The 25,408-nt window shown below is 49.4% G+C and overlaps 9 protein-coding genes across 9 annotated transcripts; 3 read left to right on the forward strand and 6 right to left on the reverse strand.

The window, feature by feature from the left end:
- Positions 1–1,311: 1,311 nt before the first annotated feature.
- Positions 1,312–2,781, forward strand: FOBCDRAFT_298476 (alcohol acetyltransferase; the record flags this gene model as incomplete). The annotated part of the gene is made up of 2 exons (XM_031190086.2): positions 1,312–1,345; positions 1,397–2,781. The coding sequence occupies 2 exons, from the start codon at positions 1,312–1,314 to the stop codon at positions 2,779–2,781; spliced, it is 1,419 nt and encodes a 472-aa protein (XP_031034071.2).
- Positions 2,782–3,006: 225 nt separating this feature from the next.
- FOBCDRAFT_322958 (uncharacterized protein) lies at positions 3,007–4,109 on the forward strand. The gene is made up of 2 exons (XM_031190087.3): positions 3,007–3,475; positions 3,525–4,109. Exons 1-2 carry the CDS (start codon positions 3,353–3,355, stop codon positions 4,011–4,013), a joined length of 612 nt encoding a protein of 203 aa, XP_031034072.2. The 5' UTR covers positions 3,007–3,352; the 3' UTR covers positions 4,014–4,109.
- FOBCDRAFT_168127 (uncharacterized protein) lies at positions 4,079–5,318 on the reverse strand. Its single transcript, XM_031190088.3, has 2 exons — positions 4,901–5,318; positions 4,079–4,848 (listed from the first exon to the last, which is right to left on the reverse strand). The coding sequence occupies exons 1-2, from the start codon at positions 5,253–5,255 to the stop codon at positions 4,211–4,213; spliced, it is 993 nt and encodes a 330-aa protein (XP_031034073.1). The 5' UTR covers positions 5,256–5,318; the 3' UTR covers positions 4,079–4,210.
- Positions 5,319–5,483: 165 nt separating this feature from the next.
- On the reverse strand, positions 5,484–9,397 carry FOBCDRAFT_322960 (uncharacterized protein). The gene is made up of 4 exons (XM_054706858.2): positions 7,658–9,397; positions 6,004–6,795; positions 5,735–5,950; positions 5,484–5,686 (listed from the first exon to the last, which is right to left on the reverse strand). Exons 1-4 carry the CDS (start codon positions 9,327–9,329, stop codon positions 5,550–5,552), a joined length of 2,817 nt encoding a protein of 938 aa, XP_054562833.1. The 5' UTR covers positions 9,330–9,397; the 3' UTR covers positions 5,484–5,549.
- An 801-nt stretch (positions 9,398–10,198) lies between these two features.
- FOBCDRAFT_206380 (uncharacterized protein) lies at positions 10,199–11,404 on the forward strand (the record flags this gene model as incomplete). The annotated part of the gene is made up of 1 exon (XM_059609169.1): positions 10,199–11,404. One exon carries the CDS (start codon positions 10,199–10,201, stop codon positions 11,402–11,404), a length of 1,206 nt encoding a protein of 401 aa, XP_059465818.1.
- A 138-nt stretch (positions 11,405–11,542) lies between these two features.
- Positions 11,543–12,296, reverse strand: FOBCDRAFT_264152 (Mss4-like protein). Its single transcript, XM_031190092.3, has 3 exons — positions 12,093–12,296; positions 11,933–12,043; positions 11,543–11,882 (listed from the first exon to the last, which is right to left on the reverse strand). Exons 1-3 carry the CDS (start codon positions 12,142–12,144, stop codon positions 11,632–11,634), a joined length of 414 nt encoding a protein of 137 aa, XP_031034077.2. The 5' UTR covers positions 12,145–12,296; the 3' UTR covers positions 11,543–11,631.
- Positions 12,297–12,829: 533 nt separating this feature from the next.
- On the reverse strand, positions 12,830–14,885 carry FOBCDRAFT_189667 (major facilitator superfamily domain-containing protein). The gene is made up of 4 exons (XM_031190093.3): positions 14,510–14,885; positions 14,242–14,454; positions 13,985–14,140; positions 12,830–13,934 (listed from the first exon to the last, which is right to left on the reverse strand). Exons 1-4 carry the CDS (start codon positions 14,687–14,689, stop codon positions 12,963–12,965), a joined length of 1,521 nt encoding a protein of 506 aa, XP_031034078.2. The 5' UTR covers positions 14,690–14,885; the 3' UTR covers positions 12,830–12,962.
- Positions 14,886–16,727: 1,842 nt separating this feature from the next.
- On the reverse strand, positions 16,728–20,313 carry FOBCDRAFT_52510 (uncharacterized protein). The gene is made up of 4 exons (XM_031190094.3): positions 20,244–20,313; positions 19,582–19,943; positions 18,710–18,862; positions 16,728–18,435 (listed from the first exon to the last, which is right to left on the reverse strand). The coding sequence occupies exons 2-4, from the start codon at positions 19,893–19,895 to the stop codon at positions 16,833–16,835; spliced, it is 2,070 nt and encodes a 689-aa protein (XP_031034079.1). The 5' UTR covers positions 19,896–19,943; positions 20,244–20,313; the 3' UTR covers positions 16,728–16,832.
- Positions 20,314–23,355: 3,042 nt separating this feature from the next.
- Positions 23,356–25,408, reverse strand: FOBCDRAFT_231410 (uncharacterized protein). Its single transcript, XM_031190103.3, has 5 exons — positions 25,084–25,408; positions 24,620–25,022; positions 24,528–24,574; positions 23,853–24,472; positions 23,356–23,793 (listed from the first exon to the last, which is right to left on the reverse strand). Exons 1-5 carry the CDS (start codon positions 25,214–25,216, stop codon positions 23,578–23,580), a joined length of 1,419 nt encoding a protein of 472 aa, XP_031034088.2. The 5' UTR covers positions 25,217–25,408; the 3' UTR covers positions 23,356–23,577.

Here is a 25,408-nt window from a genome sequence, read left to right on the forward strand (position 1 = left end):
CAATCTATAGTCCCTTTCAAGACTCATAGTTACATAATAGTTCTACTATTGAAAAGTCCAGTACGTCGATCAACACAGCATGCTCAACAGAGACTGGAAGGAGATAGTTCTTATAAGTCGAATTTTTTGATCAATTCATGTTTCATCAATCACTTGGAAGGATTTAATAACAGCTCAATCTGAGTTGTATATAATTTCGAAGAGTTGGTGGTAGTATTAAAGATTAAATAGTTGTGAAATGTATGTTTGAGGAATCCAAGCATATATGGAGTGTGTAATACCGTATCCCTGCTCTTCTTCAAGAAAACTATTTCTGCATCTCTTACTTCAATATCTTCTCTGTTCATATCAGCTATTGAATAACAATATTGCAAGGAAAAGGAATCTGGAGAAATTCAACCCAGGATTGGTTTCGTAGTTGCCATAGTGTACTGACCTATCCTAGTTGATTGATTGTTGAATCTTATAATAACTCCACAAGATATGTCAAGGACACATTGAAAAATCCAAATCAACTCAAGCTTTAGGGAAGCTATAAGTACGAAGCCCTAACAAGTTGATCTCGCAATTCAAGCACAATAAAGTCTTTGTGTTTCAAGCTGACGATATGGTCTTCCTGCAGAAGATGCCCAAACCGGATAGCCTTTCCTTGCAAGATCTTAACTTAAAGAGGCCGCCACATATATAATTTCGTTGCCTAGAAAGTGCCAGCGTTGGGAGAATGTTCTATCGGATGTCGTTGCCGTCTGAGCGAATACAATCCTGGCTATACGCAAGATAGAATGAGGAATACGCGTCAACCTTGGACCAGCAGTTCCCGAGCTGGCAATTTGTTTATCAAAGGTTTCAGTTGTCTGTAATAGCGGACGAGAGTTGCCCCGACCTCTTACAGATGAAAGCTGCCATGATGCTTGTCGGGCTGATGCCCCCCAGTTGCCAAGAGAGTGGCCGTTCCTTATTCTGCTCCCTGACAGGGAGGATCGAGTAAACTTGTTGGAAGAACGGTTGAATACCTGCACAAGTTGAACAAATATTCATAACTTCTTCAGGAGATAGTGTCGGGTTCTCGGGTAGTGGATTTCCCCGTATCGAAGGATCGTAAACGGGCCCACATATAATTTCCGTGATAACATCGCACTCGCAAGAGGCCGCCGACTTCCAATCAATTGCCTCAGATCACCAGTAAATCCGTTTCAAGGCCGTCTGACACTTTCAACAAGAGTCAAAGGCTCTTTATAAGAGCAGACCTCCCAGAGTTCGGTGGAAATAGCACATTTAGATCATCCATCGTTAGTGAAACCATATCTCATCATGCCAGCGAAAACGGAGTTTCTTAGATACGCGAGTATGTAACCCTACCAGAAGCCAAACTGCTACCTCCTCTGATACTTGATAGGTCCAAATGAGATGCGGACTATTGCCCGTGAGGATGTTGGTTACTATAACGCAGTCGTTATTGGTGCAGTCTATGACTTTGCTGATGGGGTCAACGTCAAGTCTCCTTTGACCTATTTCCATGCGCTAAAACGCTGCATTGAAGAACATCCCTTCTTCTGCGTTACTGTCGGGGACAGAAACACCGACAAGGGTTTCTATGAGCGGGTGGCTAGCATCAATGTCGAGGAGCACATCAGCTTTGTTGAGGACAAAAATGCTGAGACAGACTCACTGGAAGCCATTGGAAGATCTATGGAAACAGAGTTAGACCGCCCTTTTGCCGCTGGAATTCCACCATGGAGGATTGTCGTTCTTCCCCTGGGCCCTTCTCAATGCCATGTTGCATTATCCTTCTCTCACACCATTGGTGATGGGATCACGGGGGTTGCTTTTCACAAGACGTTTCTTGCTGGACTGAGGGAAACCCCTGCAACTGAACCATCATCGATCATTGCTCCAATAGATAAACCTCTTCCTGAACCATTCGACACAGCTGAAAGACTGCCAATCTCGTGGTCATTTCTACTGGCACCGGTTCTCGCTGAGTACATGCCATACGTTCTCGTCCGATTGCTTGGCCTACGTGTCTCGGCATCCTATGTCGACGAAGGTACATGGACAGCAGCGCCCATCTTCTTCGACCCTGAGACATATCACAACAAACTCAAAATTCGACAGGTTGAGGCGTCGCAAGTAAACAAGGTTATCCAGCTTGCGCGGACTCATGATGCGAGGTTGTCAGGAGTCATGCACCAGCTCATCACCCGCGCACTGAGCAAGGCAGTCCAAGACAACAACGTCACCAATTTCGTGGCGCAAACAGCTATAAATATGCGAAGATCAATTGGCATGTCCAATGACGTGGCGAGTGATATTGTATCTGGCTCATACACTATCCATCTTCGTAGCGCTGCGACAGGTCCTTTGACTGAACAAGAGTGGGCATCAGCTGCTGAAGCTACAAAGGAGTTCGCCATGACTTCCACCAAACTCGAAGATAACGCCATTGGTCTGCTTCGATATGTCCCGAGTATGAGAAAATGGACTCTTGGTAAGATTGGCAAGAAGCGGGATTCGTCATACGAGTTCAGCAATGTTGGCGTCTTTGATGGCAACAATGCGAGTGATGACAGGGTAAAGGTGTCCAAGTTGAGCTTTGCGCAGCCTGGCCACGTTGGAGGTTGCCCCATTTGTTTCAATATCGCCTCTGTGAAGAATGGCGATCTGGTGTACACGGTTACGTGGCAGTCCGGAGCATTGGGGCTTGGTGATGAGGCGGCAGAGGAGAAGATAGTGGAGGAGATATGCGACCAAGTCCAGCGTGGCTTTAACGAAATAGCCTAGTTTCCGCTCGCGATGAATATCTTAATAATGTTTAATTTCTTGCTTATTGGTTCATGCTATTCTGCATCTGGTGAGCATTTCGATATTCTGCCTCATGTTCCATGCACAGAACAAGACCCTGCCGATCAATTGCAACAGAGATTGTGGCTCAGCATGTCCCAGGTTCGGACTCGGGAAACCCGATAACCCCACAAACGGCGCACAGCATGTCACTCGACGATATTAGTGGCTCAGCCCTGCACCGTTAGCGGTTAGTTTGAGCTTACGGGCTTGTGTGTGCGGCTGTGAACTGCGCCTAGTCCTACTGAGTGGTCTGTGACGTGAAGAAGCCTTGTCGGCTTTTTGTCAGCTAAGGCGGATTTAATGAGAAGCTAAGCCAAAGCAGCTCTTTTGCTGTAGCGGGAGAGATGGAGCGATCGTGGTATTTAAAAGGCGGGGGAGGAGCTGTCGTTTTGAGTTTCCGTCCATCATCATCTAGTCTACTCGTCACTCAAACAATCCTATTGATCAATTTCTTCATCTACCTCTCTATCTATTTCTCTACCTAGTACCTATAACCTACAAAACCAACATGTCCGCCAACGATTATTACGGCAGTGGCAACAGTGGTTACGGCCAGCAGGGTGGTTATCCTCAGCAGCAGAACTATGGCCAACCCCAAGGCTATCCTCAGCAGGGCGGCTATCCCCAACAGGTATGTTTCTCATCCCAACTCTTCTCTGCCATCATTAACAACATTGCAGCAGCAGTACTCCCAGCAGCAACAGCCCCAGGGTTATGGCTACAGTCAACAACAGCCTCAATATGCCTCCCACTCGCCTCAGCCCAGCTACGGCTCGCACGCTCCTCCCCAGCAACAGTACGGGCAACAACCCACCTACGACCAGCGCGGTTCATCGTCCTATCCTCAACAACAGCACAACAATCCTCAATACGGTGCCCCTGCCTATCCCCAGGGCGGCGCTCCAGGACAATACCCTCCCGGTCAACCCGGCCCCGACGGTGATCGTGGTCTCGGAGCTACTCTCGTTGGCGGAGGTGCCGCTGCTTGGGCTGCGCACACAGCTGGCGGTGGTCTTCTAGGCAGTCTCGGAGCCGCGGCCGCTGGTGCTATCGGTGCCAATGTGCTCGAGAACAAGTTTAAGAAGGGCAAGAAGGACAAGAAACACAAGAAGGATAAGAAGCACAAGACCCGCGGCATGGACAGTAGCTCCAGCAGCGATTCTGACTAATGATGGTTGTTCATGAGGGGATATGGAGTTTAGGTGCTATAGCAATTATTGTTTAGATTTACTTTGCGAATACGACGAATACTTGGTAACTTGTAACTTGATGGCGGTTTTATAAGTGACAATGGACTAAAGCATATGCGATACTACATATCATATTCTGAGTTCAGATCCTAAAAATAAGCTTATATGCCAAGCTTTCAGGCTTCTTGGCTGAAATCATAGCTATTCCCGAATCCTCGGTTCAGGTAACCCTCAAGCACGGCCTCCCTGGTCGCCCAATCCACTGGTACATCCAACCCCAGCTTTCCCTCCCTCTCTAAATTTTCTAGAGTCGGCTTTACATCTTCGCCCAGCTCAAGTCTCATTCTGTTCCTGAACCACGGTGCAAAGTGGATCATGGCGAGCATCACCCTAGTCTGTTGCGTAGTATTAGGCATACCAGCGTGCCAGAGTCTGAGATCGCGCACGACGATGCTGCCTTTCTTAATGACGGGCTGCAAGGGCGGTGAGATCTCTTGACGTTGGCGTAGGAGTTCTTCTCTGATGCGACCGCTGGCTCTCTCACCGTGCGCACCTTCTTGTGCATCAAGGCCAAACCCATTGTGAGTGCCAAGCCATATCTCTGTGGATCCATTCTCTGGTGTAGTTGTGACCAGAGGAATATTGACGACGAGGGCAAAGGGGTGGTCTGGGTGTGCAAAGTCTGCATCTGAATGAACTGGCTGGCGCTGAGGAGTTCCTCCAGGGAGAGTTGCCATTGCAGAATTGGCAGAGCAGAACGTCCACTTTGGCCGTGGGCCCATCATTGCAGTGGTGATTTGTGTGGCAATGGGGTCTTGGGCATGTAAGTCAGATGGGGTAGGACAAATTCGTAGAGGCATACTTACTTGTGAATATGGAGGGGCTGAAGTATTCAGAAACAGGAGGAGCATCCTGCTGAATGTTTCCCTTGTTGTAGTTGAAAGGGCCCTTGTCACCACGAGCCTGTAGGGTATGAGCATCCTCAATCATCTTCTTATTGAGGATGTCGATGTCCTCGTGAGGGACAACATCTTCCACAACAACTAAGCCATCTCTGTGCATGTGTCGCACAGCTTTCTCAAGGTTTCTGGAGTCGAGAGTCCAGTTCTTTACTTCTTGAGCTGAAGGTCGAACAACCCCGACCTGAGGAGGTTGTGTGACTGTCGCAAAGGTGCGTGTATGTTTCGTGAAGGCCGAGGAAAGTTTTTGGGCGCGCAACATGATAAAGGACCTTAGTGGGGTATACGATGGCAATTGGAAGTAATTTATATGAGACTGAAGAACTGTTTTGGATATTCTGGGGGGTGAAAAGACCTCCTCATTTATACTTGTAATCAGTAAACTTGGTGATGTGGGTTTCCCGAGCTCGGAAAACATTTCCCCACTGGTATAAGTTCTCGGCTGCCACGATGCAACAACTTGTCGTGAAGAGACGTATCGATGAGTTTGCTTCATGTAACGTGGTTCTGTTGGTTTAGCGATAGTAACACGTCGAGGAGTCACGACATCGCCATTCTACTCTTGATCCATCCCCCAGGATGTCTTCAGATCACCAATGAGTCGTTCAACTGGCCATCCTATAGTTGATTTACATGCAAGTAGTTGCCGAATTAGCTCCTGTTGCGACGCCTCGGCTTTGATAAATCTTGCGCCTATCCAAAGGTTAAAATTGATGGCAGAGACGGGGTAGGAATACTTACAAAAAGCTATTGGCCCGAACGCATTTACCAGAACTGACGGCACCTTGGCAGTGAAAGCAACGCCGCAAATTTCAAGCGCAAAGTTCTCAAGAAATTGTTCTTTGGACTGAGATTCGAGCTCAGGGAGATCAAGTCCACCTAGGCCCTCCAGGCTTTTGGGAGAAGTGTAGATGCAGACTATCGTCATTGCGACGAGATAGTAGTGAAGTATCGCAGCTATTCGGCATTAGAGACATGGCTGTTTCGGGGCAGGGAAGGACTTAGCTCACCATGGCAAGGCTGCAGGAACCAGATTGCAGGGAATAGATGAGATGTGGTAATCTCACCTTGAAGTCTTGAGTAAGGCTTCATGTGACGAGGGCAAGAATTCCGCCAGCTTTTGAGGTCTTCTTTTATGTAGTCCCACTGACGACCATCTGTGTCTTGTTTGAAAGAAATATTAATTATCTTGCCCAGGATTAGAGTAATAGAGTTAAGATAATCCTGATCAGAGGTATGTTGAATCATTAGTGGCGTACTCTCCAGGTTCATCTTCAACGGACATTCCTCAAATAGACTGAACGTAATGTCCTCTCTGAGATAGTTCCAGAACCCCGCGCCCAGAAGCCCTGCTTGTGGAATACCTGAGAGTACATCATGGAGCGAAGCCATTGAGTAAGCACCACGAAGATGCATGTTGGGATCAACATCACCGTCAAGAATCTCGTATGAACGCAAAAGACACGTCGCTGCGAGCGCTACACCTCGGCTGATGAGTTCGTCGCCTGCATCCAAAGCGATGAGAAATTGAACACAGCGATGATGGTAGAATTCAGCGACTTTGCGAAAACTTGGAGCTGATGTTTTACATGCATGCATTGAAGAGAGTGCGATGACAGCACAGAAGAGAAGAGGCTCGTCTAGGGCGATGGACGGAACTTCAAGACCAAAAGAACATGCTGAGTCGCTGAGATCATACCATTCCGAGATATTAGAGGTGTAAGAATGGAAGAGGCGCGCTATGTTCTGGTCTTGTAGAGCTGTTCGTGGAGAGTCAGGGTTAGGTAATTCTTGGTGGAGGACTTGTTGAGCAGTCAGCTAAGTAACTCAGAAAGAGTGAGACGACAGACTGAAACGTGTTGGTTTGTCTGATCTATCGCAGTAAAGACCGCTGGTTGTGCATTGCCCGCAGATGGGAAGTGCTTGATTGCCTACTACAGGCATTAGAACAGGGTCTTGGAAATAGCGTCACTCTTACACTTTAGCTTGCGACGACGGCAAGTATTGCTTCATCCATGTTAGCTAAGCGATGTCGAATTGAGGTAATTGTGCTAACCAGATGCCTTTCTTGGCAGGGCGTGGCATTGGAACATCAGAGTCCAGTCACGAAATGAGTGTGCGATGCAAGAGGGAAGTGGATGTTGGTGATAATTATTGGAGTCATTTCATGACGGTGGGGTTTGCTTCACTTCAACGTGCGGACAATGCGATAAGCGATTTGACTAAACGCCCCTTGGCTCAAGCGACAGCAAATAAGTATGTATAGCGATTTTCATATCATTGCACAAATTCTGGTACTCTTACTTAAGTATTGGATAGCTACGGGCGGCAAGAAACCTTGGTACCTCGATCCTAAATGACACCAAGATTTAGGTCAATTATCATAAACTTAGGGCGGTCTTTGATGAGTTTAATCTATCATCTCTATTCAAGGCTAGAAGATTTCTTGCTCCCTGAGGGATCATAATTGCTGAAGCTTTATCTAAAAGACGCTGAACTCATCATGGACCACAAATAATCATTCCCAAAGGCCGTCAATCCAATCATTAAAGAAGAGTCTAGGCTATCTAACACACTATCGCCCTGTCTTCAAAACAATCTAGTGATCTATAGAAGCGGATCACAAACGACAGCATCCAACAGGATTCTCAACATCTCGCCTACAATAACATGACGACTCGATAGGCACATCTACAAAAGCCATAGCCGTCTTAAGCTGCTGCTTTACGATCCGTACCTCGCCGTCAAGTCCCAGCTTCACTGCACACTCATGATAGCCGTGGAGGGCCCAGACATTATTAGGGTGGTGTCTTGCCCTGAATAGCTTGTTATTCAAACCGAGGTCGGTGCGGTATACTTCAGCAGCTTCTTCGATGCGGCCTTGTTCCATGAGGAGAGCGGCGTACGCATGACGGGCGGGTTGCATCCATGCCCACGGCTCAGCGTATCGCAGACCATCATCGAGATCGATTGACTTTCGAAGATGCTCAAATGCAAGCTCAATGTTGCCCCGTCGGTACTCAAGTTCGCCATCGAGCATGGCCTCGGCCACAGCCAGGACATCAAGGCACTTATTCGGGTACTGTGTACGAGTCGGCGGCACACGAGCTTTGGCAGTGATGAACATTTCTCGCTGCTTCGCTGACTCTTCAACATTTCCCAGCGCCGCATAAGCAACACCCTTGGCATAGTGAATCGTCGCGGTGGTCACGCAGAGCAGTTCCTGGTCCGTAGGAAGTGGCATGTCAATGATTTCCTCCCATTTTCCAAAGCGGATCAGGATATGTGGACGAACTGATCTGAAAGTCTCCAGCCAATCTGCCATTGGGGGCGACTCAATTCGCAGATCTTCGTCTGGAATAGCCACTTCCATTTGGTTCACTGCCTTGATCGAGACACCGTACTGGCCAGCAAACATGGCGGCGTAGATGAGTGAGTGGTAGTCATGCATACGATAGATGGTGTAGAAGTCGCCGCCACCCCGGAGGGATACAAACTTCTCATCAGCCATGACAGCCTTTGCATTAGCAGATATGGCACGCCGATAGTCTCCGATGAGGATGTCGAGATGCGAAGGCATGTGAGCTAGGTGGCCTGCTTCATTTGCCAGTTTGCGAAGATGCTCGGCTGCAAGGAGACCTTTTTCGGGCTCGGTCGACATCTCTGTGACGTGAATATAGGCGTGTAAGAGTCCGATATGCTCATATCCCCCCTCCTGAGCGATACCTCTTTCCAGAACTTCTTGAATCTCAAGGACCTTAGAACCAGGCGCAGGCTTCCCTGTTCGGACGTCCCATAGAGCCCAGGGCGTGAGATTCATGAGTGAATCGGCGTACAGGGTTGCGATATCAAGATCATCTTTGAACTCTTCATAAACAGGTCTCATGGCTTCCGCGTAGGCACTGTTCCAACTCCTGGCATGATTTGTGTCGTTCTCATCCTTAGGATAGCGATGTCGAATGGCACCAGCAAGGGCTCGCTCAACGGGGCTCGCTTTTGAGGCTAGAGCTTCTGCATTTTTGCAGGCTTCAAGACCTTTCAAAGTGGTGTGTTTGAGATCGTTCCGGTCGAATGCTTTCCATGGCTTATTGTAGTTGGGACCAAGAGCAAAGGCAAGCCCCCAATATGCGAGGCAACATTCTGGGTCGATTTCAATGGCCTTTTCAAAACAGCGTTCTCCTTCGGCATGGTTGAAAGCGTAGCACCAAACGATGCCATCTTCGACCCATCTTTTGGCCTCTGGCTTAGTGGTAGTAACGTCACGAGTGAAGGGCGGGAGAATAAACTCTTGTCCGTGAGAGTCATCTGACTTGTGTGTAGACTGTGATGGCCCCATCTTGAACAAGCCAAGAAGTATAAAATGGCGAGTGGCTGTTAATAGTAAAACCCTTGTTACTTATTAAGACGTGTTTAGATGTTGATGGTTGCTGGTCTTCGGGAGATCGCCCTAATAACTTGCGGAGAAGCTGAGAATGCCCCACTCTTGGCTTGTACAACGTCAAATCAGCAATCAGTGACGTGCGTGTCAATGGCCGAATACGGAGTATAAGAGCAATGCGTGAATGTTGATGAAGTCGTGATAATTGACAATGAAAGGAGAATTCTTATGGAGACTCAGAATGAAGAAGGATGGAGAAATCTGAAATAAGACATCCTGCCCCTGTAAGTCAATCTCCAGAGAAACAGCCACTAAGAAATGATCCATACACCGCCGCTGTAAGCTCATGTGATGCAGATACGGGATATAAGACTAAAGGCTCCAGTTAGGATGTGAAATTTAGGCTTTTTAGGTTGAAGTTATACTGAACTCATCTAATCTGGTCTAAGCATTTCATTCATTTAGGATCAAGGCTATGTGCTTGTAAGGCAGCAGCATATTAGGATGAGCTTGAGCCCGAAAGCCGGGCTGTGTGTTTGGAGGGTCGTAGTTAGTGACCCCTGTCAGCATATATCTTGTGGAATAGTAGTCTCTTTGTTGAAAACCCAATCATAAGCACAGCGATACTTTGCCGTTCATGAAGCCAAGTCAAACGGAATGATGCAATCCTGCTGCTGTGGCGTGTCAAACTTGGGTTCAATTACAGGTGAGACAGGTTATGAAAACTCTAAGCTACTAGGGTATCAACAAGTTATATATCTCTCCGCTTTTCCTTATTTTTATTGATCTTAGGTTTAAATCTGCCATCTTTGCCATCAAACACAAACATGCGCAAACACCTCAGACGTTTCTTCAATCACCTTCGACGGAGACCCGCTCTGAAAGGACTGAAAGAAGATTCCCGTGGAGATCTCATTCGCATCCCCCCTGAGATCATCCTGCAAGTCACCGAGTTCCTCCCCAATGGCTCGTTAATATCACTCAGCCTTACCTGTTACGCCTACCACGCTCTTCTTTCGGGGATCACCCGCAATGTAAAACTTGAGGGAATGGAGTTGGAAGAGTTTCTGCAGCTATTAGAGAAGGATTGCGCAAGCTCGTATCTTTGTTACACCTGTGTGAGGTTTCACCAACGGGACCGACGAGGGAAAACTGACCCCTGCAAGTGCTACAAATGGGATTGTAAGAAAAACTGTTTGTACCACTTCCATTTTTATCTGTGGATCGACTCTGGTTTGATGATGACATATCCCGACGTGCGACTTATCATGAATCGCCATTTCAACGGCCCTACCCACGGACTCTCCCTCGATACGCTCAACTACCACGGAGATATCTTTCGATACGAGGATGGTGGCACAGAACGGTGGACATCCTTTGCTCGCATAATTCAAGATGAGCTATTCGTGCAGAGGACTCTGGCAATATGGCATCCCGGAGATTTAGGGGTGCAGGAACTTCTTGATCGCTTTTCCTTTCCTATATGCCTTCATATTAGCAGCAATACTAAACGCTACGAGGATGGCTATGCACGAATCGGTCTGTATACCTTGCCAGAATTGGTAGAATTATCGGGGGGGTTCAAGTCTTATGATGGCTCATTGGGCTCGTGTCCTATCTGCTTTACTGATTACTCCATAACCGTACGCTGGGGAACCCATCAGAGGCAGGGCTGGCACATAGAAGTAGTGAGTTACCAACAGCTTGGTTCTTGTCGATCGCCTTATGATTGGAAGTGGAGACTTGCTGCGGAAGACTGCACTTGGAATGAACCAAGATGCCGAACCCAGAAGCCGGGGCTCGTAAGGCAGCGCTGGATGTGGCCAGGTGGCTTCATACAACCGGAGGGAAAGTATGTTGGCAAGGCTCGCCGACAGCCCGGTAGTCTACTTGGATCAAGGCGCTGTCCTTGGGGGCTCTCATGCGAATATGAACCAGAGTGTAAAGAGCACTATGCCGCAGAAGAGAACCACCAGCCGCCTGCTGGCCTTTTCAGAAGTCATCTCACCTGGTGGTACCCGACCGAAGCTTAGCAGACGAACTGCTTTATCTGGCAGATGCAACGAGAGTGGAGGTCACGTTCTTGCAAACGCCTTGTTGCGGTGCCGTTCATATGAACTGCATCATAGCAAGAATCAATTCTGGGTTGTAATCACGAAACGAGGGACAAGTTCCTGGGGAACAACATCACTATTCAATGCTATACACCTAGCTCAGCATTCACACATACGACCACGTCCATCTCCCACAACCCCCAATCTTAGCCAAAGAGGTGCTCCTGCTTGGCTCCCTCAGCAGCCTGCAGGTAGCTAACACGATCACGGCAGTAAAACTCGACATTGATCTTGTTGTCGAGGTTGGCCTTGCCGTTGTCAAGACCACCAGCCTTGATGATGATCTTGCCAGGCATGACGTCGAGGCGAGTGTAGAGGCTGGAGCCGCAGTCACCACAGAAGAAGTGGTGGTTTATCTTACCAGAGGCGCCGGTGACATCGTATTGCTTGGGAGAGCCTGGAAATATCAGTGTCTGCTTGGTAAAGAAACTTGGTTGAAGGTAATACCCTTGATGACGGAAAAGTCGTCCTCAGCGACAACAGCGTTGGAAGTAAAGGCACCGCCAGTCCACTTCTGGCAATCGATGCAGTGGCAGAGAGCCGTAATAGCAGCGTCGCCTATCTAGTTAGATGAATTCGTATTATATGATTGGTTCAAAGAACTTACTGTCGCTCTTGTAAGCGATGGCACCACACATGCAGCTGCCAGTAAGAGCCATTCTATAACAAATTAAGCACGAAGCTAGAATGTCTTTGGAAAAGTGTAAGTTATCAAGGTGTCTATGAGACAATCTGTGGAGTGCAGAAGCTCTCAAGGTTCTCGGATATGGGATATATATACTTGAGTAGATCTCCGCACAATGGGGGCCAGTGAGTAATGATTCCCACGACTATCCTAGTCGGTTAAGCAAGAGCGGGAGCTAGTTTGGAATTACTTCATCGCCAAGTGGAGAGCTATTCTACGAAAAATATCTCCATTCGCGTTGGAGCTATGTCAGAGGCTTGAGGGTAAGCAGGAGAACTCCCTTTCTCCGGAGGATTCGCATAAGTTTTGACACCAACGATATTAATGAAACTCTTTACAGACTCAGTCAGCTGGGCCAAGTTTGGAATCAACACATTGATTCAAAATGCAACTATCTTCGGATCCGCGTTTGAGAGTGGGGAAATGCGTATCCGGATAATAGGTTCCCCAGACATTTTACGTGCCATGATTGATCCAGAAAAAAGGCGGAGGAATTAAATAAGAAGTCCGAAACGAAATGGATCAACTGATGTTCTGGGGAAATGGTCATGAACTCTTGGCGTATACTACCGACATCCGCTCCACCGATGCGGGGAATGCCCATAGTCATGAGGAATCATCACCGACGATCCGGCACATGAGATCAAGCACAACAAAGCTTTGGAATATTTCATGAATTTCATAGCTATTTCTGGACTAACAGCATGAACTATATGCGTGCAGAGTTGCACCTCAGTCATCATTGCAGAACATCTCAACCATTCATCCTTTCTCCTAGTCATCCCCCTACATCTAATCCCGCAGGTGGACAACCTCAGGCTTCTCACTGCTGATCCTACCAGTTTCCTCGTCGTAATGTCCATGACGGTCAGCAGCCTGATCCATAGCCCCGTCGCCCATGGCCTCCCTGGCATCAGAGTCGTGAGCAACATCGAACTTGCCCCTCAAGTTTTCGGGACCGATAAACGTCAAGACAATGACGTACACGTACACACAAGCCATAAAGATACAGATCACTTTTCCGTAGTCGTAGCGAGTCTCGCCTTCAGCGTTGTCGGGAAGTGGGAAGTTCTCGCCGAGACGGGCCTCGATGGTAGATGACGCAGAAGACACGAGGTTACCAAGTTGGTAGGATGTACCGACGACGAAAGTACGGAAAGCGCCTGGAGATAATTCCATCAGATGAATGGGAATGACACCCCACGCTCCCTGGACACAGAATTGTTGGAAAAAGGCAGCCGCGATAATTGAAGAGTCGCGGACGAAAGTATAGGGATAGAGCAGGGCGCCACCAACGATGCAACAAGCGATGATGCTGATTCGACGGCCAATAGATTGACTGCTGAAACCGACGACAGTGCCACCAAGCATAGCTCCCAAGTTAGCCACGACCTGGGTGACTGTGACCTTGTTCTTGGAAAAGTTGAGCTGGTTCTGCAACATGGTAGGGTACAAGTCCTGGCTGCCATGGCTCATGAAGTTGAAGCCCGCCATGAGAAGGACGAGGTATACCAGCAGAAGCCAATGGTGCTTTAGAGCGACTTTGCCTTCTTTGATGAAAACCTTTCCTTTTCCGTCTGCACCAGCAACTTCCCGTGCGTGTTGGCGTTCCTGATAGGCTTGGGTCTCGGGGAGCATCAGACGAGCGATGATGAAGAGTACGGGGGGACAAGCGCCGAACCAGAAGAGGGGACGCCAGTCGTGAGATGTTGTATCGACTAGACCGCGAGCAAATGCAGCACAGAGAAGGTATCCGAAAGCATACTGCAACAATTAGATAATGGAATTCAGTCAGGCGGGGCATTGCTACTTACACCTTGCTGGAGCATACCACTCATAAGACCACGTGCCTCCTCAGGACAATCTTCGAGAGCAGTGGCGGCGGCATTACCATAAAGACCACCCATGGCAACGCCAAAAAGGGCTCTGCAAGCTAGAAACTGCTGGTAGGTTTGACAGAAACCAGTGCCCTGATATTTCGTCAGCGACTGTTCGGACATATCTCGTAGATCTCTTGGCATCGGCCTTGCCAAGCCCAATGTGACAGGGGTGTCTGTAGGGCTGTACTCACAAGTTCAAGAACAATGAAGAGAAGATTGTTAACCACGAATGGCCACTTTCGGCCGTATCGATCACTCGCAATACCGAAGGCGATAGAGCCAACGGATCGGAACATGAGAACGAGGGTAATACCCCATGTGATGTCGGTCTTGGATTTGTCGAAGGTTTTGCTCAGACTTGTAACGGAGAGAGATACGGAGAAGAAATCGAATGCGTCCCATGTCTGTATGTCATGAGTTAGCTATTGATAAGATGATGTACTTGGAAGAGGAGCGTACCCAGGCTGCGAAGGCTACAAAGAAGAATGCCCATTGTTGGGAGTTCAGCATGCGCACGAGTTTTATCGGATTCGGCACATTGTGCATAGGAGGTTTGAGTGAGGAGAATCTTGTGGCTGCGTAGCGACCTGGGGACATGCCCTCATGGGGTGCGCGAGTGTTGTACTCGTCTTGAGTCATTGTGGGCTTTTGTTATCGTATAAAAGGTTGTAGGTAGTGAAGACGTCTGGATGACGTTTGTGGAAGTGACCCTCTTGGGCGACGAGTTGGCGTTGAGTGCTATCAACAACGAACTGGTATAAATGGAAGGAAGTCACCACGATGGATGCGTAAGGTATGAATGCGAGTGAGTATCAGTAAAGACACACAGTCAACGCTGGTTATCGAAAGGCCAACCTACTCCAAGCGAGGATCATCCTCACTTATATACTCTTCCCCATCTCCCCCAACTTGACCAACTCCTCCAAAACTCAATGCACCATCTCCGAACCGTGAGCGAATATCCCACGAACCTATCATACCCTTACGATACTAGCATCAGCAGGGATCAGAAGAGTCGGGGGGTCCCCATAATTCGTAGATTAGAGGGTGCCGGTTCCGGAGACGTGATGTTTTGATTCGGCATCTACGAGGTAGTGCTGCAGATCTCGTGTTGGGTGTTGCAAAGACAGGGATCTCTGCTGTTGTGTGCAATCGTCGCTGAGATCCACGTTACATCACACCGTGAAAGATTTCCTGTCCCTGTTGCGATATCTCAGCTTGTGTAAGCCATCTCGATTTTGTGATTGCTCTCACAAGCAACTCCCAAACTTGTCCAAGCAACGCGGGTCAACAATATCAAAATGCCTTCTTCTCCCTTTCTCTCTTCAAGTAGCCTGACGTAGTTGCCTTCCCCTCACGACTTATAGACTAGACGTGCCTCCTCCGCACTACTCAAACCTGGAGAAGCTTCCTCTATCTCCAAGTGTCAGTCCCCGCTTCATCCCGGCACACGACGGCCGATAAAGTGGAGAGAGATGCCCGGAGCTATTCTAGTTCGAGTAAGCGGCTCCTGGGGGAATCGGCAATCCGGCATCTGAAGTGGAGCCCATGTGCCTACGACTTGATATCACCAGCTGGCATCACTCAACTTGCACTTTTGATCAAGAGCCATTTTGAGGAAGAATACGGGACGAATGACTCAGAAACACCAATATCATTCGATAGATTCATCCCTGGAAATTAACGCCAGCATCGTATACCAATTAAACACCAACATAAGGTCTCATCCTTCAGCACTGACCTTGAGCTTCAACCCTCCTCCTCCGCGTGTCACCCCCATGAAAGCATCCCTCCACAGCTTATGCGTTTCCACAAGCTTGTTTCCCCAGAAAATCCCTCTTACTCAAATCCAGCCCATCACTTACGCCCGCTGATCTCTCTAGCTCGTCAGCTAAACCTTTTCCAATCCATCGTTTCAAGCTTGAATGTAACCGAAATCCAACCTCTTGCCGGGCCTTCCAGAAGGCTTCTAGAAGCGTGATACTTTGTCATTCGAGCCACCATATCACGGACCCTCCATGTTACTTTACATCATTCCCGACTCCCCGAAATACAAGAGCCCCGGTGTAATGAGCCTCGTTCAAATCTGGTTACCGGGCTTGCCATGTTACTTGTCAGTTATCAACAATTCCATTGCCATGAGCTATCCTCGGCCATATTTCTGATGTCCGAATAACTTTTGCTGGTTGAAGATAGTGAAGTAGATGTGGTTGGTGTCTACCGCCCACTAGCTTGCGTCCTTCACAACACTACCGTAATCTGGGTTCGTCATCCAGGGATATAGAAATAGACACTATCAGACCATGACGGGTGAACTCGGGGCTGGTGTAAGTCAAAGTTCATCTAGAACCCTAGTAGCCAGATACACAACACTAGAGCAGGAAGCTCAGATCAACAGTCGCTTGAGAGTTTCCTAGCCTCAAACCAAAATCGACATGCTTGGTGCTCGGATAGGTTCTATCCATATCAGGGTTGGTCACATGCACTTCACAGCAAACATGGGTTGTAACTGTTGGTGTCTCGAAGGAAAGGAGAACACCTACTTCTTGAATATATCGACTGGGTACCTCTAGGTACCAAAAAAGACTCTCCCCAACGCCCTTCCAGGTTTATATTGGGTATTCCTTCGCAACGTAGTCCTACAAAAACCCTGGCAAGTCTCTTGTTAATGTAGCGATCCCCCGACTTCACCATTATGATCTTGCATTTGCCCAAAATTTGATACCAATCGCTAAAGATCCTCATTATTTCTGTTGAAAATTATTCATAGCCTCGTCTCTTACTAAACCCCTCCGCCCATGAAAGCCGCAAGATCATCGAGATCAAGGAGCTGTCGCTCAAAGGCTTGGCAAAGCTCTGGTGCAGTCATATCCTGGCTCGTCGTCTGTCCATCCTGAGGAGGCACAATCCCATTTGCCATTTCTGGGCTAGGCTGTTGTTTGATATCGGGTACTGTTCCGTGGGTCGTATTGGACGGTGGTGGCGAAACTGTCGTAGGGGTAGATGCTCCCCCAGACCCGTTGATGGTTGTAACGCCAGGTCGTCTTGCCAGAACAACAGGAGGCTCACTGTCGCCACGCACAGACTCTGAGACAGATCGAGGATTGCCTTGACCTGAGACGCTACCTGCATGGTTGGTCTGCTGGTCATAGTCCATCGCATCCGGGTTGGTGTCAGCGTTGGATGAGATTTCGTCCTTAACACCCGCACCGTGAGATGTCGAGCCATGGCGCAAGGAGCCACCATTGGCAGCCGCAGCATCGTTGTTAAGCACTCTTTGCATGACGGTGAGGTGTCGAAGCCAGCTGCCCATCAGAGGCCAGTTCTCAGTGCCATCACTCATAAATCGTAGACCGTCCTTGACAATGTGAGCGGCGGTCTCGACAGCGTTGGGCGGTGTGAGGCCCTTGAGAGACAGGTAGGCAACAGTGGCACTGGCTGTAAAGGCTGAAAATAGCATGAAGATCGGGAAGCAAGGGGTGTGGTCCTTCTCAGAGCCTGCCTCGACAGCGGTCAGTAGAGAGATCGTGCCGTGGCAGGAAGTAAAGAGCCGATCAATGATATCGTGACATCGAGCGTTAAGGCGGAATGACTCTAGGTTGAAGTTGACTGAAGTAACTTCCTGCAACAGACGCCTTCGATGGACAAAGATCGTTGCGCAATGTAGGAGGCAGTGGAGCATGGCAAAGGTGTAGCCAGAGCCCATCGTCATGTGTAGGTTGATCTGGCCCGGCTTGTCGACGAACTGCATGGGCAAAGAAGCTCGAAGACCCTCGATCTTGGCAATTAAATCGCCACAGTCCTCTTCGCGGAAACTCGCGAGGGTAGTAGTGGTAAGCATTCCAACAACGTCACGCCAGATTGTCGATGCCAAGACGATATAACCAAACTCTCCAATCTCGGATGGTGGTTGGCCAGGTGGAACGGCAGTAGGATCAAGCTGCTGTCGCAGGGTCTTGACAAAGACAGCGTTGCCAAATGCAAAGTTGATGTCGGAGCAAGGCAAAGGCACGTCTGCGGTGTCGAGGGGAGACAGTGCGGCGAAACGTCCCGGTGTGCTGGTTAAAAGGCAATCCAAGATGTAAATAAGCCAAACAGTACGCCGAAGAGATTCATCCCGCAAGAACATATCGCCATCTGGGGACGCATGATGGCTGTTCAAGATGCGATACATCTGAACCATGCGTGCCGCTTGCCCCAAGTAAATGTAGGCACGAACGGCATTTCGCGAGCCCCATTCGTGGATAATGATCAAGCATAGAGCCTGAATGTCGACGAGATTAGGATGATCCAAGTTTTGGTTGATAAGGGTCATGGCCTTGGCAGCAAATGTCTCTGCAGCTTGAGTAGGACCTCCATATCGGCGGATCAGACTCGGAGAGCTCCTGGAGACAGCATCAAGTTAGCAGTGGGGACTTGGCATGAAAATGGCGTCTAGATCAGTGACTCAAGGTATTGCGGCCATCATGATGAAGAGAAAACAGGCTGTGATTCGGAATGCCGTGGTTCAGGAAGCGTCGGCTCAAATCCGGTCTACGGCGTGTCGAAGCTCAAACCGGTGCTACCGTCACCGGTCGGTGGATCCACATACCGGGGAGTGAGCGTGTGAGGGATAATTCGAAAATGACATGAGGTAACGACAAAACAAGAGTAACGTACCTGGCGGCACAAGTCAAAAGACCGTAGACCAAAGCAGCGTCCAAAGATGCGCTCTTCAGCTGTTGTACAAAAGAGGGCTTGTGAAACGCAACACAAGCTGGAAATGTTTTCGATACAACACGTTCACACTCGGCGATCAGTTCGGGAGTGAGCCTAAGTGCTGCAGTTAGCAAAACCGAAGGAAACAGAGACCGCGAATGGGGTCTAGGGGGTGGCACGGCCCGTCTCAACCTCCAGGGCCTGCACTTCAATGACCCAAGAATAAAAAAAAATTAAAAAAAAGCGCTGGCGTGTATCTTCGAGAGTTCAATTCAAGATTTCAGGAAACCACAAAGAACAATGAAATATAGCCAAGTTAGAACTCGACTCATATCGTCTCGAAAGATACAGCTCTGGAGTTTCACAGGAGACTCTGAAGAGAATTCTCGGGGGCTCCCCGTAAGCCGACGGCGATAAAGTGGGTCGCGCGATCGGGGAGAGCAACCAAAGAAGCGCGGGCGCGGGTGTGGTAATGAGAAATGGGGAACAGGGCAGGGGTACGGGGGCCGGCTAAGGGGCTGATGGAGGCGTGTCGAGTGGGCGGCTAGCCACTCGGGCAAGAAAACGAAGCTGCCTGAGGGTGCCAAAGTCTTATGATGAGACGAGACAGGGAAGCGAGGCGAAGATGACTCGTCTGCCGATCCACCCGGGGTTAAGAAGAGCAGTTTGACAAGACAACTGGCAGATGCCGCATCTGTCGGGGCTGTTTATGCTGACGCGCGACAGTGAGGGCTGTGATAAGATCCGAGTGTGGGGAAATGGCTGTCGGAGAATAGCGACGACAGAAGAAATAGGACAGAAACAATAGACAACAATGGAAATGGACGGCATACTTATCGGAACCTGTTTGAACATGACGAGCAGCACTGGAGCCTACCACAGGCTGTCGCGCTTCAGCAACAACGCCAGGTCCTGCAGCAGGAAGACTGTCGCGAGGTGGCCGATGAGGATTGGCGTGTCGCGCTGGGCTTTGACCATGGTGATGAGCCATACTCTCTGAAGGCAGATAGCAGTCATGCATTCCCTTTGCGCAGTTCTTGCATGGCGCTCGGCCATTCTCATAAACGCATTTTGTCTTGCCCTTGCGACAACGCACGCAAGCACCGCCAGCCCTGAGGGCGGTAGAGCGTACAACGCCAGACGACATGGTCGGCGGCGGACTATTGGAACTGTGAGTCTGGGGAACGATTGACGGCTGTAAGGGTATTGGTAAGTAAATGCTGCTGAGGATGATGAAATGGTAGCGAAAAGGGTTGATGAAAGGAAGAAATTCTCGGGGTGGGCTCCGTGTGAAAATAACGGCAGAGGACCGGAGGGCCCCGTGTGAGGAAGGAGGAGGCAAGCGAGGCCGAACGGAAGGCACGCGCGAATTTGGGGGATTTTCGGGCGGCTGAACAAGGCGGGAGCCACACAGAAAATGGTAGAAATGGAAGAACAGAACAAGATAAAAAGTCTGTTGCTGCAGCGAGTTCAGCAGAAGGAATAGCTTACGCACTCGTTAGGAAAGTTGGTAGGCGAAAACAACCGAAATGGCAGCGCCGTGCGATCGGATGAAGGAGAGGACCCAAGCCCGGGGCGATCAAACTGAGTCGGAGAGCCTTTACCTAAGTCCGGCTGTCCAGGCAATTCGCACACAATGTCCAGACAACAGCAGAAAAATGGAAATAACAGTCTCAGACTACTATGAACAGTAGAAAGAAGATCTTTCACAAAAAATATCGCGTGTATGGGGCAAGATGGGAGGAAGTGGAAATGAAGAGGAGAAGGGGGCGGAGGAAGCGGAGGTGACTGGCAAGGCAAAAGCACGAGAGGGCGACAAAGCGGACAGGACAGCCTGAAGACAAAGGCAGGAACATCAACAAAAGAGGCAGAAGAAACGGGGGACGGAGAACGGGAAACGGAGGAGAGCCACGGGGGTGTGTGGGTCGTAAACCGACAGGGCAAAGGTTGAAAGAAATCCGCACCCGAACGTTACAGGCCTTCGATCACTGAGGACAGACCTATGAATCAACTGAGCTCTATCCGAAAGACAAGAATAATCCATAAGTGCACGTCATAAATTACAGCCCCTATGTATCGAACCCATGCCTGAGGAACCTTGAAGATGAATAAAACGTCGCGATTCAACAGGTATCATTCAAGATGTAGCTATTTTATTGTGACCCCCATGGAAATGAAGCTTGGAAATCATGCTCGGCCGCTGCCCGCACCGCAAACCAAATTCAGCGCTACGGCCTCTCGGCATCGGGTTTTCAAGGGGGCCGTAGTGTCATCGCCGTGCAATCACTACAATGGCTGAGGAGTCTAGTTGGGCATATAAATAGAGGCGCAAGGCATCAAGTAAATGATGGAAAGTATTCGTGAGTAGATAGGAAGTGGCCATCGTCAGGCTTTCACATTCTCTTCTTGACAAAGAGGGTCTGATCATAAACATCTCATCCAGCTTCCGGGCTCCATACGCCGGCGTTTAAAACGGTAGCGGGGCCACCTACGGAGTCTACAACAACCTGATGGATTAAAACAAAGGAACAAGCAAGCAACCAAAACGCGGGCGCAAATAAGGTATTCAAATCGCGACCAGGAACGAGATACGTACCTGTTGTATGTGCATGTCACACCGTCCTGCGCAGGTCGGCGCATGAAATTGTCGCGAGGTTTCATCACAGTCGCTACGATCTGACTATCCCCAGAATCCCCAGGACTGATCACAATAAGCCTCTCATTTGACAGACAGCTTCGTTGATGTAACCGCGGTGGCATCAGCGGCATCATCGTCTGCAGGGCAGAGATGGGTCGTTTTTCGGTTGTTTTGGCGACGCGCCCCGAGCATCGGTATACCCGGGGTGTCGGTAACGTCGGAGTCCATCCAGCATTGATTAAGCTTCATCCTTCTCTGATCATCACACATCGACCTTTGTATGAACAGGCGATATGAGTTCATTAAAAAGCACGGTTGTTTGTCGCCCAAATTCCAACGTTGTGAAACCCGTAAAAACTGGTAGCCATGCCGATTTTATTCGCGCCGTCACCGGGGCCTAGTGGTTTTCATTTCCCCTTCCCCAGGCCGAACCGCCCGAGGTTTCCCCCCTGGCATTCACCATTCACCGCCGATATTGTTCCCCCGGACACTCACCACAGTGCACACAAATTTGATGTCAGAATTGGCGGGTGGGGTGTTCGGCAGTCTCATCAGTCTCCAGACCTGGGGCTTGTCCATCGCTTTGCCCTCCAAGTCTGGAGACAGGCTCTTAAGTATCCAATTTCCCTCTCAAAGAATACTTGTTAGTGTTCAAACTGCTGAGCGGTCGATCACCATTCCGAAAGGCGAAAGAGATCTCCTTGTTTTCTCAATGTAGGACAAGCAGGCGCCTACTATGTCGCTGTCATCTCCTGCATCCATGCGTTGTAGTCAATATCGAAAGTACATGTGAAGCTCAGCCATTTGGTGTTACCGTAAAACACGAGCTGTTCTGCTGCAGCATTACACATGAACAATATCACCAAGTGGCTTCAATAGCCGCCGCCGTGCCGTCCATGGCCTATTTCTTAGCCCTCAGTCGTGGTGACCGCCAAGGCTAGAGCTTTGGAGCCTCAACATCCCATAGCTGTATCTCTATGACATTCACTCAACATTTTCCCATATGTTACTCGCTTTTGTATACAGACAGACAATGGCGACGATGTCTTATTTGTGCACTCTGCAGCCCTTTATTGGTTCCGGGCCGGCAAATAATGATCCGAGCCAGGCCCGGGGCTATCAGTACCCTCCACTCTCTTCCCCTCCTTGTGGCAGCCTGCTTCGTCGGCGCGTGAAGGAGCAATAAGAAGATCATGTTTTCCTTCAAGACAGCCCTATTTTCAATATCACACACAGGCCGCTAGATAAGTGGTCAGAATCACCTTATCCCCCATACTTGACATGTCCTGTAACACTTCCGGATAGCAATGGATGTGGCCGGACATGGTCCAGGTATTGTCGGGACTGCTACCTCCACTCCGCCCGGCGGCGCCAGCTTTCGAGTCTCCAATGCCAATATCCACAAGACAGAACGGTTTCGTTTTCAGAGCAACGTTTGAGTATTTTCTACGCTCACCCTCTCACAGAGGCATGCGGCACCCACCCTCCGTGCCCGGCCGACAATTTCACCCATTCGCAGGCGCCTCCTGCTCTGGTGATGAAAAGGAGGCGCGTCTCCGGCAGAAGCATTACGGTGGGGCCGTTTCCGAGTACAGCACAGTGGTTTTATGATGCGGCGGCACCGTACCGTAATTATCACCGTCACTGAGTTCGGATGGAATGAATTCCTACGCGCCCAGTAACGAATTCCTTTGCCTGTGTCCTGTACAGTATATATAGGGATGTATTATCTTGCTTCGTAGTAAAACCATAGGGCTCTGGACACTCAATCGCTGATGGTACCGGCTGTTGCTGCCATGGTGCTTCCACAACGAGGCCGGCAGATTAAATGCCAAAACGGTACCCACCTCCGTCTTGATCACGGAGGGGACCGGTGTCGTTTTGACAGGGGGCGGGGAAAGGGCACAACGATCCGTGGGCTAGCGCTTCTGACCGAACTTGTTCAGTGCCGCGGAATTTCGGAGATATCCTCTTCCGACCTGTATTCAAGCTTTCATCCAAGCTTTGTTCAGAGACGAGTACCAACATATTGAACAAACAGAGATTCGTCCAGCTTGTTTAGGTGACCAGCTATCTTGTTGATGATTTTGATTGATTTCTACTGCATTCCCATCATACGCTGTATCATCAAAAACAGAACACATGTTCTTCCTCTATAACATCCCATTTCATCTCGACAGAATGCACTCATTTATGCCTTAGTCTCACGAACAGGAAGGATCTTCTCCTTCTTGCCGCCCTCCTTCTTTTCGGTCTTCTCTGCTTCCTTGGGGGTCTCCTTGATAAAAGGCAAGAACTCAGGCTCGCCAGGAATATACTTTCGCAGCACCTCGGGCACAACGAGTCCTTCCTCTGTTTGGTAGTTCTCAAGAATGCAGCATAGTGTTCGCTCAGTAGCACAGAGTGTCTATAACGATGAATTAGCGATATGATCCCAACAAGCGAGGGGATCATCCCAAGACTCACAGCGTTCAGAGCATGGACATACTCCTTCTTTCCGCCACCAACGATCTGCTTGCCCTTCTTTGAACCATGGCGAATCTCGAGCTCTCTGGTCTGGTAGTCTGTGCAGTTGGAGCAAGAAACAAGCTCCTTGTATTCCTTCTGGAAGGGGAACCATGCCTCCAAGTCGTACTTCTTGGCAGCAGCGTTGTTCAACGCACCTGTGACGATACCCACGACCTGGTAAGGAAGTCCAAGGGACTTGTAAAATTCCTCGGAGTTGGCCATCATTTGGTCAAACTGGTCCCAGCTGTCATCGGGGCCACAGAGGACGAACTGCTCAACCTTCTCGAACTGGTGCACGCGGAACACGCCCCAGGCATCACGACCGTGGCTACCGGCCTCCTTTCGGAAACAAGTGCTGTAACCGCAGTACTTAATAGGGAGCTCAGAGGGCTGGATCCACTCCTCGGCATGAAGGGCGGAAAGGGGCTGCTCGCTGGTGGCAATCAGGTATCGATCCGACTCGGAAGGTGTAGGTCCTTCGGAAACACGGTAAAGCTCCTCGTCAAATTGAGAGAGCTGTGCAGTCTTGGCCATCTGGTCGCGGTTGAGCATGAAGGGAGGTTGGTTAGGGGTGTAGCCTGCAGCACAGATTTCGTTAACGGTGCATGATAATTTGGATTTAAGTATGCATACCCTTGTTGAAGAGGAAGGCTGTGGCATAGTTGACGAGTGCAAGGTTCCTGTCAATGTCAGTCGTTGTCGCCCTTAAAGCCCTTCTGACTTACAGGAACATGCCGTAGCCAGTCAAGCAGTAACCTCGGTGGCCGACCAACTTGACTCCTCGAACAGGGTCGTATCCGCCAAGTCGCAGCAGCACATCGTGGTGGGAAAGAGCAGCTTGCTTGGTCTTGTCGAAAGTCCCAGGTTCCCAAGTTCGCTCGATGGTGTTGTTGTCTTCGTTGTCGCTGACGTGGACGGAATCGTGCACATAGTTTCCGACGAGCTTTGCCTTGACTTTGAGCTCGGCATTCTTTGCCGCGGCAAGCTCCTCCTGGATCTTCTTCTTCTCTGTCAACTCCTCCTTCTGCTTAAGTAGCTCGGTCGCGTCCTCCTTGGCTCGTTTCTTGAGGCCAATCTCCTTTTGAACGCCGTTTATTTGTGTACCGATCTGTGTAACTCCATACTGAGCTTCCAAGATGTTAGCTGGTGCAAATAGATCATAAAATTGTAAAGATATTCAATGACTCACTCTTGCGCGCATCTTGCCAAAGGGCAATAACCTCGTCAACCAGCTCTACAGGAGCATGTCGGCGACGCTGACTCTCTCGGATCTTCTCGGGGTTTCCGCCGCGCTCCTCGATAAAATCCTCAATGTCCAACATCTTGGCGATTCGCGATGGTACAATATTCGTTCAATCTGGTTGAGCCTAGTGGTGGATTTTTTTATCGTTGTTGATAGCCCAGGAAGGAGGGGGAGGGGCAATTGCTTCGATCACCTGACTTGGATGGAGGGGTCTTTTTTCGATTTGGACTTTCTTGGTAGTGGAGACTTGATCAAAGCAAGTGAATCAAGA

The sequence above is a fragment of the Fusarium oxysporum genome, chromosome IX (assembly GCF_013085055.1).
Source record: "Fusarium oxysporum Fo47 chromosome IX, complete sequence".
Lineage (NCBI taxonomy): Eukaryota > Fungi > Ascomycota > Sordariomycetes > Hypocreales > Nectriaceae > Fusarium > Fusarium oxysporum.

Coding starts and splice junctions, on each gene's coding strand:
- FOBCDRAFT_322958 (XM_031190087.3), top strand. CDS start 3,353: ATGTCCGCCAACGATTATTACGGCAGTGGCAACAGTGGTTACGGCCAG. Junction 3,476..3,524: donor AGGGCGGCTATCCCCAACAG/GTATGTTTCTCA, acceptor ACAACATTGCAG/CAGCAGTACTCCCAGCAGCA.
- FOBCDRAFT_168127 (XM_031190088.3), bottom strand. CDS start 5,255: ATGTTGCGCGCCCAAAAACTTTCCTCGGCCTTCACGAAACATACACGC. Junction 4,849..4,900: donor CAGCCCCTCCATATTCACAA/GTAAGTATGCCT, acceptor TACATGCCCAAG/ACCCCATTGCCACACAAATC.
- FOBCDRAFT_322960 (XM_054706858.2), bottom strand. CDS start 9,329: ATGGGGCCATCACAGTCTACACACAAGTCAGATGACTCTCACGGACAA. Junction 5,951..6,003: donor GTTCCTGCAGCCTTGCCATG/GTGAGCTAAGTC, acceptor AATGCCGAATAG/CTGCGATACTTCACTACTAT. Junction 5,687..5,734: donor GTTCGGGCCAATAGCTTTTT/GTAAGTATTCCT, acceptor ACCTTTGGATAG/GCGCAAGATTTATCAAAGCC.
- FOBCDRAFT_264152 (XM_031190092.3), bottom strand. CDS start 12,144: ATGGCTCTTACTGGCAGCTGCATGTGTGGTGCCATCGCTTACAAGAGC. Junction 12,044..12,092: donor CATCGCTTACAAGAGCGACA/GTAAGTTCTTTG, acceptor CTAACTAGATAG/GCGACGCTGCTATTACGGCT. Junction 11,883..11,932: donor CGACTTTTCCGTCATCAAGG/GTATTACCTTCA, acceptor TGATATTTCCAG/GCTCTCCCAAGCAATACGAT.
- FOBCDRAFT_189667 (XM_031190093.3), bottom strand. CDS start 14,689: ATGACTCAAGACGAGTACAACACTCGCGCACCCCATGAGGGCATGTCC. Junction 14,455..14,509: donor TTGTAGCCTTCGCAGCCTGG/GTACGCTCCTCT, acceptor CATGACATACAG/ACATGGGACGCATTCGATTT. Junction 14,141..14,241: donor TCTTCATTGTTCTTGAACTT/GTGAGTACAGCC, acceptor ACGAAATATCAG/GGCACTGGTTTCTGTCAAAC.
- FOBCDRAFT_52510 (XM_031190094.3), bottom strand. CDS start 19,895: ATGTCGTCTGGCGTTGTACGCTCTACCGCCCTCAGGGCTGGCGGTGCT. Junction 18,863..19,581: donor GTTCAAACAGGTTCCGATAA/GTATGCCGTCCA, acceptor TGCAGCACTTAG/GCTCACTCCCGAACTGATCG. Junction 18,436..18,709: donor CTTTTGACTTGTGCCGCCAG/GTACGTTACTCT, acceptor TGCTGTCTCCAG/GAGCTCTCCGAGTCTGATCC.
- FOBCDRAFT_231410 (XM_031190103.3), bottom strand. CDS start 25,216: ATGTTGGACATTGAGGATTTTATCGAGGAGCGCGGCGGAAACCCCGAG. Junction 24,575..24,619: donor ACTGGCTACGGCATGTTCCT/GTAAGTCAGAAG, acceptor TGACATTGACAG/GAACCTTGCACTCGTCAACT. Junction 24,473..24,527: donor AGCCTTCCTCTTCAACAAGG/GTATGCATACTT, acceptor TCTGTGCTGCAG/GCTACACCCCTAACCAACCT.